This window comes from Galeopterus variegatus, unplaced genomic scaffold (assembly GCF_000696425.1).
Source record: "Galeopterus variegatus unplaced genomic scaffold, G_variegatus-3.0.2 Scaffold103, whole genome shotgun sequence".
Classification (NCBI taxonomy): domain Eukaryota; kingdom Metazoa; phylum Chordata; class Mammalia; order Dermoptera; family Cynocephalidae; genus Galeopterus; species Galeopterus variegatus.
Genome location: NW_007726214.1, coordinates 804,421 through 816,528, shown reverse-complemented (window position 1 = coordinate 816,528; position 12,108 = coordinate 804,421). Strand labels below are relative to the sequence as shown.

At 38.6% G+C, this 12,108-nt stretch overlaps 1 protein-coding gene across 1 annotated transcript in view; it reads left to right on the top strand.

Moving 5' to 3' along the window:
• The first annotated feature begins 2,244 nt into the window (after positions 1 to 2,244).
• The window catches only part of PRPF3 (pre-mRNA processing factor 3), a 16,677-nt gene continuing 6,813 nt past the window's right edge, over positions 2,245 to 12,108 (top strand). Inside the window, exons 1-8 of the mRNA XM_008584706.1 lie at positions 2,245 to 2,433; positions 3,256 to 3,386; positions 5,501 to 5,647; positions 6,847 to 6,930; positions 7,136 to 7,356; positions 8,265 to 8,571; positions 9,236 to 9,402; positions 10,353 to 10,432. Of these exons, the coding sequence (XP_008582928.1) occupies positions 2,289 to 2,433; positions 3,256 to 3,386; positions 5,501 to 5,647; positions 6,847 to 6,930; positions 7,136 to 7,356; positions 8,265 to 8,571; positions 9,236 to 9,402; positions 10,353 to 10,432 (1,282 nt within the window). The 5' untranslated portion in view covers positions 2,245 to 2,288. The remainder of the gene's footprint in view (positions 2,434 to 3,255; positions 3,387 to 5,500; positions 5,648 to 6,846; positions 6,931 to 7,135; positions 7,357 to 8,264; positions 8,572 to 9,235; positions 9,403 to 10,352; positions 10,433 to 12,108) is intronic.

The window sequence follows — 12,108 nt, the reverse complement described above, 5'->3', positions numbered from 1 at the left end:
GCCAGTTGGAGAGACGGAGAGAGTAAAAATGAAGGAAACTCGGATTGTAGCAAAGAAAAGCATGGAGTAAGAAATTCCTTCAAAAGATTGGATTCTGCTACCTGCTCATTCAGAGGAGATCATTCTATCTTCCTGTCTCTCCGCACCCAGCCCCCCCCGCCACCACAGCGACGCAGTTATTGTTGAACATTTGATTAGTGACAAAGCTAGTTAATGTTCGGAACTTTTTTTGGTTCATTGGCTGTTTAGTTTGCACATCATCTTATGGAGGATTGGGTTGTATTTGAATATATTTATTAGTATAGTGCTTGGGCACACATTTTATCTGTTAATAATTGTACTTCATTTATTGCTTTGGGTTTTCAAATTGCTTCTACGTTCTAGCATATGGTTCATTTCTAGTGAAATGCGAGGATTCTTGTGTTTTGTTCACTTCTGTATTTATCCTCAGCACCCAGTACACTGCTTGACATTTAGTAGTTACTCAATTAATATGTACTGAATGAATTAAGTATTCTAGCATATGGTTCATTTCTAGTGAAATGCGAGGATTCTTGTGTTTTGTTCACTTCTGTATGTATCCTCAGCACCCAGTACACTGCTTGACATTTAGTAGTTACTCAATTAATATGTACTGAATGAATTAAGTATGCTGTAGATATGGCAGTTATCCTTATTTTGTACGATGGGTAAACTGAGGCTCAGAGGAATTAATTAACCTGTAAATGGTGGGGATCAGTGTGCCAACTATTCATTGTGAGCTGTTTTCTTCACTGTGGTGCCTGGGTTTGCTTCTTTTGAACAATGCACATTTAATATGTAGGAATTGATAGCTTATATACTATCTCATAACAGGATAATAGAACTACCACAGCATTATTCACATAACTTGTCACTGAGGCACAGAATCTTTCCGTCTTAGTATCGTGACTTTAATATACTAGCTTTATTTGGATATACCAAAATTAAGTCCATTATTTGGCAGTAGGTGTTGAAGAGGGTAAACCTGCCAAGAATGCAGAAGTTAATCAGACTGTATCTCTTAAGAGGAAAGATGTCTTAAAACGTCCTGAGAGATTGATTCCCAAGATCATACTCTGATGAGTGGCACTGCTGAGAAGAGTTAGCTTGGAAATTGAGGTCAGTGTAGTTTAGTGACTGTCACTATGGAGACACAATGGAGAAAATCAGAAATAAAATTTTCTCTGTGCTTATGAGGGAGATCAAAATATAAACATGAATAATGTTGAAATTTTATACTAATTTATTAAATAATTATACTAACTTATTAATTAAATAGCAAATTAAAGGTTTGTTGTGGAGAATCCTCTATGATAGTGTTTTCTCTGCTGAGCTAAAAAGAAGAGTGGAGATGAAAAGAAAGAGAGAACATCCAAAATGAAGGTATTCTTTTCTGAGCTGAGGGATTACTTTCATCAAGTCAGCTGACAGAGACCCTGTAGAACATGACAGAGGAGAGGATTATCTGTGCAGAATTCCCACTGGGATGGATATGACTACAGAGAAATGTGATGAAATATTCTTAAGGATTATGAGATTTAATACAGGGTGACTGACCTGGATAAATCCTCCCTTATTTACATCCTTTAAAAGAAGAGAAACTCATAGATCAGGGCTGGGTTAGGGAATGCCTGCCTGGAAGGAGGAGGAATAGAAAAGCTGACCTCTAGGTGGGCTTTCTTAGTCTTGTTTTAATGTTATTATGTTTGCCAGTCCTTGTTAATATGACAGGCTCAGAAAAGAAGCTAGAACTCATTTCTCAGACTAGATTATTCCAAGAGTTTGTTTATTCCACAGATTTCATTGATCTACTGATACTTACTGAGTTATTGTTAAAAATCAAATGGAATCTGTTTCTTTCTGCTTTGATATATGGTTTTGGGGGAAAGTATTTGCCTTCAAATGAGGTGGAAGAACTTGCCTAGAGATTGAGAATAGGGCAGGGGAAAGCATTCCTGATGTACTAACCATTGCCCTGGATCACTTTAGTCTTCTTCTTCTTTTTTTTTTTTAAAGGATGACCAGTAAGGGGATCTTAACCCTTGACTTAGTGTTGTCGGCACCACGCTCTCTGAAGTGAGCAAACCGGCCATCCCTTTATAGGGATCCGAACCCTTGGCCTTGGTGTTATCAACACCACACTCTCCCAAGTGAGCCACGGGGTGGAGCGTACTTTAGTCTTTTCCTATTCTCTAACTTAACTCTTTTCTGATTTCTTTTTAGGTGTATCGAGTCCCATTTGAGCTATCATTCTCCTTTTCCAGAAAATGGCATTGTCTAAGAGGGAGCTGGATGAGCTGAAACCCTGGGTAGAGAAGACAGTAAAGAGGGTCCTGGGTTTCTCAGAACCCACAGTGGTCACAGCAGCATTGAACTGTGTGGGGAAGGGCATGGACAAGAAGAAGGCAGCTGGTATGTACCTTTCTGAATCTTTTGACTTAACCTATAGGATGGCCCCAAACACCGCTTTGAACTTCCATCTCTCTGTTGGGAGTATTTAAAAGTCATGCCGCATTTTATTTTCTCTTGTATTATAATGGAAATAGTGTAAATAACTAATTTTTCTTTTTCTTTTATTGCTTATTTTTTATAATCCTTATCTCTTTTTTCTTTGTTTATTGGAGGGGGGTTGTTTATTTGTTTTTTGACAACTGGCTAGTAGTGGATCTGAACCCTCAATCCTGGTATCAGAACAACATATTCTAACCAACTGAACTAAGAACTAACTGGCCAACCCCTACTTCTTTCTTTTTATATTATTTGTGGCATATTTTGAATCTCATACTGACTCCTTTTGGCCACCATACTCAGTTACCTAAGTTACATTTACTTAGGAATATGATAAAGTCATATATGTATATATATTCAGCTTCAGATCTCAGCATATAGAAGTCTTTATAAAATACATGAAAAAGGTTGAGGGAGGTAGATTTTGTTAACAGTAGTCTCCTACAACTTGCTGTTTGGGAAAGGTTAAGATAATTATTCATCCTAAGCCTGACGCTCAACCTACATACATTGCTCTGGCTATGCTTCTTTCTTCCTACTCCAAAAAATTATAACTTCTTTACCTCATAGTGCAAGGTCATTCAATGTAAGTGAATTTATGGGAACTTAGAAAAAAACTTTCCTTCCTCCTAGGGATAAAATTCCATTATTGGTGTTTGTTATATGCCTAGTATTGGACTACATACTCTTACCTTTTCAATTCTGCCACCTCTTTTTTCCTGTCAGACCATCTGAAACCTTTTCTTGATGATTCTACTCTCCGATTTGTGGACAAACTGTTTGAGGCTGTGGAGGAAGGCCGAAGCTCTAGGCATTCCAAGTCTAGTAGTGACAGGAGCAGAAAACGAGAGCTAAAGGTAGGTTACAGTTTACTATCTAATGAGCTTGGGAGTGTTTTGAATGGTAACAAAGTTGCTGGATTTACCTGGCTCACACTTTGATATCCACTGTTAGAATACCTAATATTCAAGGGAGGTACTTAGACATGGGAGTAGAGGAGGTGCACTGGGGAGGAAGAGGAAAAAATAAAATAAAATAAATAATAATAAAGTAGAGGAGGTGAATTTGTATTATCACCATCTTATGATGATGAACTATTGAAGTTCGTAGGTTGAAATATTCAAAGAAGTAATTGATAGTTTTGTCCTTTTTCATATACAGTTAGGAATTTTGGTTCTCGTGTTTCTCTGTGTCTCCTTTTCCCCCACTTGCTACTACCCGTAAACTGATTGCTCTGAGATTTTATGCTTGGATTTATTTGAGGCCTAATAAGTTGCTTCAGAATGTCTCTCCACTGCTACCTGAGCTGTTGACCTCATTGTTGCTCCATTATAGAGGTTTCTCTGCAATGCATTTGTAGATAGGATTCCTAAAAATAGCTATTATTTCTTATTTTCTCAAGATCCCACCATTTGCTACATAGCATATTGTACATCATTTGGCCCCATTAGTGGTGTACTTAAAGGGACTGTCCCTTACCTACCTACCTTACTCCCTCACCTACTACACTTTTTATTCTGTACTTACTGATTGGTCATGGCCTCTCTCAGTATTAGTAGTGTCAAGTAACCTATCTCTGTGTCTCATTTCTCTCTCTTTCTCAAAAAAAAAAAAAAAATTTTTTTTTTTCTGTGACTCCCTTCAAACCTTCCAAAGTGCTTTTGACACATTGGCTATCCCATTGCTTTTTCTGAAGCACAAAGAGTGGATACGCAATGTCTGCTTGGTCTCTGGCCAGGCTTTGGAACCAAGAAAAATAGAGATTCACGTGCCCTTTGTGTTTAGAACATTGAAGGGTGATCAGAGCAATGAGAGAGAGTCCTTGTCTGAAAATAATTTGCAATTTAAAAGAGGGCGGGGGTGCGACAAAATACAGTCACAAATTATAAAATCTGAGTAGCAGGTTCATGTACTTTTAGGATTGACTAGAATTTCAGACTTATGTTGAATTTTGTTATATTTAAAGGGGAATGATTGATCCACAGTAAGCACAGGTCTGTAAAGTGAAGATTATATTATGATAAGGCATGCTGCTGTGTAAGTGCTGAGGGCATGCTGTGAATGAAGTGGGATTAATAAAAATGGTTTCTTAAAGGAGGTGTCTAGATAGCCTTGGGATATGGGTCCCATTTTTGGTCCATTCAAGTCCCCACCCCACACAATATATTATGGGAGAGTCCTTTTTCTTGAACTGTAGGAGTTCCAGGAAGCGCTCGCCCCTGGCCGAGGATATGTCCTTGCAAAACACGAGCCCTCCTAGTGAAGAGGGGATGTCACCCAAAGCCTACCACCGGTGTGTACATTTGCTTTTTCCCATTGTCCCTTCCAGTTGGCCACTCTTGGTCCTATTAAATTTACCTTGCAAATTAGTCATCATATTTGAATTCCCATTGTTTGATGAGAACGAAGTGTTAATGGGGAATACTCAAAAAGAAAGAGAAAGTCCCTGTCCTGAAAGAGCTGAGACTCCAGTTGGGTGAAAGTACTAACATTATGAGATCTAACACTTGGCAAATAGAATATGAATAATGTAATTTAACCTAATATGAACAAAGCTCTTAAGTGCTAAAAGGATGTGAACCAAAAGTTTAATCAGAGTGGGATAAGGTTATAATGAGGAAAACTTCCTGGAGGAGGTGAGTTTTAGGCAGGATTTGAAATGGGTTGTGGAAAAGTTGAGGGAGAGCATTTCAAATGTGGGCAGTAGCATTTGCAAAGACATTGAGATGGGAACATTTATAAGAACATGGGGATGAAATTTGCTTGACTGGAGTAGGAAAATGATGAAGTTGGGTGAGATGGTCCACTTGGTGGAAAGTCCAGAAGGCCCTGCTTCTGGCAAGTAAATATTTGCAAGGTTGCATCATATTCCCCTGGGAAAAGCCACAAAATGCTGGTGTGGGCTAGAATGATTCTTCCCTTCTCTTCATGGGGAGGGATACAACTCTTCTTTCATATTGGGTTCCCTTAGGAGGTGTTTGGTGATGACTCTGAAATCTCCAAGGAATCATCAGGAGTAAAGAAGCGACGAATACCCCGTTTTGAGGAGGTGGAAGAAGAGCCAGAGGTGATCCCTGGGCCTCCATCAGAGAGCCCTGGCATGCTGACTAAGCTCCAGGTTAGTAATTTAGGACTAAAACAAAGCGATTTTGTGAGTTGAAGAAGGAAAGGGTACATGGGTCTATATTTATTGTGATCTTGATTTGAATTAGTGTTTACCATTTGGGGAAGTTTTATTTTCTGCTTTATATTTCAGCATTCCTTAACTTAATTAACAGGATTTGAAACAAGAGTTAATCTAGTTAAGGGTTATTGAAATTGCATTTACTGAGCACTTACTGTGTGGCAAACAAGGTGTGTTACATACATTATTTGCCCAATTATCTACCTCATTGGGTCATTGAGAAAATTAAATTACCAGAACTCAGCTTGATGGCAGAGGAGATGAATTTCTAAATATAATACAAAGAAGCTATAATCCATTTATAAATAATTTCATGTTGACTTTGTATTTTTTTGAACAGGAAGTATCTGTTTTTTTAAATGGCACTGTTAAACAATTTTGGTACCACATAGGCATTGAATATTTCTTGTACCATTTAAAATTTGAGGGGGGGATAGAATATATACATATCTATGGATGAATGGGCTTGCGCGCACACGCGCGCATGTGTGTCTATACATGGATGTTTATGTAAAGAAAGAAAGTGATGATGAAGTTTATGGAGAATGGGGATAGAAGAATTCACACTACCCTTTTGTGATTTTTTGAATTTTGAACCATATAAATATATTAACTACTCAAAAAAATGTTAAAAACAAATTTTTAAAAATATCTTGAAGCACCTTGAGGGCAGGAATCTTTGGAAATCTTTGAGAAGAGTTATTTGACCATATCCTCAAAGCTTATTATTCTGAACTTCTTTAGGCCTGTAAGATAGGTACTATTTTTCCCTCCCTTTAGATACTTGGGAGGTTTAAAGATTAAGTACCTTGCCCAAGGTAACACAGGCATTGAGTGGCAGAATTACGATTCAAACTCAGGTATGTCTGACTCCGGAGTCTTAATCACTAAGCTAGTTACTCCCTATCATGCCAATCCTGCCTTGGGGAGATGGGTTGAGAAATTCCAGTGCTCAGCTGTGTAGGATATCTTTACTAAATTTTCTAGCCTCTATGGTACAGGCAGAATATGGTGGATTCATTCAGAAAATTTTAGGTCTCTAGACCTGAAAGCTCTTTGGGTTTAGGAACCTGTATGGGAGAAATTAAAAGGAGAAATTCACAGGTTTTCAATTTTTTTTTTCTGGAGAGCAGATCAAACAGATGATGGAGGCAGCAACGCGACAAATTGAGGAGAGGAAAAAACAGCTGAGCTTCATTAGTCCCCCTACGCCTCAGGTATTATGCCCAGATTACTCTGAAAAGGATAATCTTTAACATAGAATTTCTTGCTATCCATTTAAACAAGAGTCCAGAAGGTGACTGCATGTTCCACTCCACAATCATCTACCATGGTCTACCATGGCACGGAGAGGTGGGGTGGGGTGGGTTTCTATCTGTCTGTCTGTCTGAGTCCCTCTGATTTTTTTTTTTTATCTCACAGCCAAAGACTCCTTCTTCCTCACAACCAGAGCGACTTCCAATTGGCAATACTATTCAGCCCTCCCAGGCCGCCACTTTCATGAATGATGCCATTGAGAAAGCAAGGAAAGCAGCTGAACTACAAGCCCGAATCCAAGCCCAGCTGGCACTGAAGCCAGGGCTCATTGGCAATGCCAACATGGTAGGCCTGGCTAATCTCCATGCCATGGGCATTGCTCCCCCGTGAGTATCTATTTCATGGAATCCATTCTCATTTCTAAAGCTTGAGAAGCAATAAATACCTTTGAAGGTTATTGATCTTTTTCCAAAGAACCTCAATCATTTCTTACCCAGTTTTATATTTCTTACATGTGGTTGATAAATACCAATTGAATTTATTCTCTTGGCTTCCTTCTTGCAGAATTTATTATCTTCTTTTTATAATTGGTAGAACTGAGATTTAAATTACTCATCTAATATTGGAGTTAGGAATAGAACCAGCTCTCCTGGTTTCTAACTTGAGAGTTTTATCCATTAAACCACATTGAGTGAGACCAGATCTGAGGGTTCTCTACAACTGGGCAAAGATGATAGACTTTCTTTTTAGCTCCTACAATTGGTCTGGCATCCCATGACTGACTCAAGAATTTAGAGGTAAAGAAAGATAGGATTATAGATTCTTATCAATATAATTTATAAACTTATTTCATTTTGATTGTACCCTATATGCAAATGTCCAGTTTGATGCGTTTAATCAAAATGTTATCGGGCCGGCCCAGTGGCGCACTGGATAGTGCACCGCTTGGGAAGTGCGGCGGCGCTCCTGCCCGAGGGTTCGGATCCCACATACAGACCGGTTCCCGCTCGCTGGCTGAGCAAGGCGCGGGAGCAACACCGAGGCTTGCAATCCCGTTGCCGGTCCCCGGTCCGGTACGGGGGCAACACTGAGGGTTGCGATCCGTTGCCGGACACGGAAAAAAAGACAAAAGACAAAAAAAAAAAAAATGTTATCCACTGCTGAGATTATGTTCCCTAGAATTATTTTACCTGGTAGTCTTTGTTGAGTTTGCTTTGTTTTACATTGTGGGGTTTTTTTGTTTGTTTGCCTTAATGTTCCGTCAGGATTTATTTCTTTGTGGGTTATTTTTCAGGAAGGTGGAATTAAAAGATCAAACTAAACCTACACCACTGATCCTAGATGAGCAAGGTCGCACTGTAGATGCAACAGGCAAGGAGATTGAGCTGACACACCGCATGCCCACTCTAAAGGCCAATATTCGTGCTGTGAAAAGGGAACAGTTCAAGCAACAGCTAAAAGAAAAGCCATCAGAAGACATGGAATCCAATACCTTTTTTGACCCCCGAGTCTCAATTGCCCCTTCCCAGCGCCAGAGACGTACTTTTAAATTCCATGACAAGGGCAAATTTGAGAAGATTGCTCAACGATTACGAACAAAGGTATCTGGCTTAGAGTATAACACAGAATTTAGAAGTACTTAGGAAGCTAACAGAAATGAAAATACTGTCAACTCAGTTCTCTTTGTTTTAGGGAATCAGGTAAACAGATAACTTAAAGCAATGAATAATTTTTTAAATACTGTATTTATTTTTGTCATACATGATTTTTTTGCTGATTTCTCTTCCTAATTACTTTCTACTTAGGTGAAAATAAATAGAGTTTGAAAATCTCGACTAAACAACTGACAGTAGAGGGAAACAGTTCAAAACCTTCTGAGGGCCTGAGGAAAGCTAGTGTAGTGTTAAAATTTACTGCAGACAATTCACATATCTGGAGAGTAAATTGACTCTGTGTTGAATGACTTTTGCCATCTCCTTTTTGTCCTCTCAAAGTGAGATTTTTAATAGAATTCCATTTCTGCGTATTTGCTTCATGCACACACTGTGGGGTGAAGGGAAAGGAATGAGAGTGAGATATATGTAAATGAACTAAGTAGAGGATAAAATAAAGCAGAACAACTCTTTCTGAGCTTTCAGAAATTATGAACTCTGCATTAGGTATAAAGGGTTCAATAAGGGAGTATTTTAAAATTTGGGATTTTACCACTTCCCCATTTTTTATGACTCCAATTTATCTTCTTGTCTTGGTTTATCTTGTCTGTAGGCTCAACTAGAGAAGCTGCAGGCAGAGATCTCACAGGCAGCTCGAAAAACAGGCATCCATACTTCAACTAGGCTTGCCCTCATTGCTCCTAAGAAGGAGTTAAAGGAAGGAGACATCCCTGAAATTGAGTGGTGGGACTCTTACATCATCCCCAATGGCTTTGACCTGTGAGTTTATTAGTTAATACTTTTAATAAGGCTGTAATTTTAATGGGAAAGATAATACTCATGCATTAATAAAATTTTAAATTTGTTTAAATTGCATTTCCCAAGGGAAATAGGTAACTGAACACATTTGTAAACAATATATTGAATGGGTTATTTTTAGCTTTTTGGGTTAATGCAGGAGAATCAGGGACACAGTCTACAAAAGCAGATCTATAAATTTTCTGTTTGCTTTTGTTACATATTGTTTTTAGCATATTTGTTTTCTTAATTACATTCTTTTACTAACATAGGTGTTTACCTTTCTTAAAGATCCAGTTGTAGAGCAAACATTCTTGGTTGATGAGATAATGGTAAATAAAGCATATAAGAGCAAATAAAGCATATAAGCAAACATATATTTGGAGAGCCTTAACTATATCCGCTCCATCATTCTGATACATGGCTTTAGGAGACTGTCTCAGTCATTCCTTACCCTTCCTTTGCCAACCACTGTCCCAGGGACTTATTGTTACTAATGAGAGAATATGGTGTATATCAAAGATGTTAGGATAGAAAAAAGGTTGAGAATGGCTGCTCTGGAGAGTGTGTCCAAACTTACTGGGGTCCAGTTTTCTCATCCTGAAAATTATGTGTAATTTAATTACATTATAGGTATGTAAATGCTAAAAAGCATTAGAACACGTTATGGAAAATGGATTTTTTTTTTTTTTTTAATCCTTTTTGAGACCGGCCGCACCGCACTCAGCCAGTGAGCGCTGTGAGCGCACCGGTCATCCCTATATAGGATCCGAACCTGCGGCAGGAGCGCTACTGTGCTCCCAGCGCCGCACTCTCCCGAGTGCGCCACAGGCTCGGCCCGAAAATGGATTTTTTAATTAAGTTTCTGAGACTTCTCTCTTGGATTTATATCTACCCATGTATCCTGTTTTCTCCTCTTCCTCCAATTTTAGTACAGAGCAAAATCCCAAGAGAGAAGATTATTTTGGAATTACAAATCTTGTTGAACATCCAGCCCAGCTAAATCCTCCAGGTAATGTATAGATTACTCAATCAAGGCACTGTCCAAGAAAACTTTATGCAGTGATGGACATGTTCTCCATCTCTGCTGTGCAACACAGTAGCAAACTGTCCACATGTGATCATTGAGCACTTGAATACTGAGTTGCAGTAGTACAACTGAGGAGCTGAATCTTTAGTTTTATTCTATTTTTAATCAATTTAAATAGTACTTGTGGCTAGTGGCTACCTATTGGACAATGCAGTTCTAGAGCATTGAGGCCTAATCTATAGATGGTCTCACTCATGTATATCACATGTTGGGTGTTTGCCATAGTGCTAACTCCAACTCTAGTCTTGCATACCACCACTATACTGCTGCCCAAGTTCATTCTTCTTTGTCTTCAGCCTTTATTTTTCTTTTTTCTTTTTGTAGCAAAAGTCTATTGGCTTGGTCAAAAGAGATATGTTTTAGTTGTGGCTATGTTTTTAACTAGCTGAATACCTTGGATAAGTCACTTAGAACACTGGGAATTTCCTCGTATGTAGAGATAATAATGGATATACCTTTACCAAGAGTTACATGGATCATAAAAGATTTTAACACTTTTACCAGACCTGGGATGAACAGAAGATAATATCACAACTGGTAAATTTGCTTGACAGTGTCTCTCATAAATTTAGAAAACAGATTGAGACTTTGAGATAATACAAGTTATAATAATCATTGAATTTTACTTAACCATATTCTTCTTAGCTGGCATCATTGTAAATCATTGGAAGAATGTGAGGTTTTTGTTTTAGTTTTGAAAGATTAAGTAAGCCTGCTTTGAGAGTCCATCCCTTTCCCTGCAAGACTAAAATGATAAATTTTATCATCTAGGCCAGTGGTTTTCAAATTGTATTCCAAACATCAAGCTTCAGGAGTGGGATCTAAATGGGAATCTAGGGCTGGCCTGTGGCTCACTCTGGAGAGTCTGGTGCTGATAACACCAAGGCCCCAGGTTCGGATCCCATCTAGGGATGACCGGTTGGCTCACTGGCTGAGCGTGGTGCTGACAACACGACGTCGAGGGTTAAGATCCCCTTACCGGTCATCTTTTGAAAATAAATAAATAAATAACTAAATGGGAATCTAGATATCTCCCACCTACTCCAAATTCTCACCCAGAGCAACTAGAGCAGCTCTAACTTTGTTTTCTATATTTGCCACATTTCATTTGATGAAAGGGTTCAACTGCTTAAAGAAAAACAACTTAGCACACCACTTATGAAAGATAAGAATGCTTTTTTTTTTTTTTTTTAAAGATGACCGGTAAGGGGATCTTAACCCTTGACATGGTGTTGTCAGCACCACGCTCACCCAGTGAGCAACCGGCCATCCCTATATGGGATCCGAACCTGGGGCCTTGGTGTTATCAGCACCGCACTCTCCCGAGTGAGCCACGGGCCGGCCCAAGAATGCTTTTTAAAAATATCACCATACTACCCCATCACAACTTAAAAATAACTAACAATAATTAAGCTAAAGGTCTTTCTTTTTTGGGGGGGGGATGTTCCCCTCCACATTGGATAGGTAATGTGACATCAACAAGGTTTAGAGGAAGGCACATTTCACACAATAGCGTGAAAACCCAATCATGCTTATAAACCATAAAATTATCTAAAGGCCTTTTTTTTTTTTTTTTTTTTTTTTTTTTTTTTTTTTTT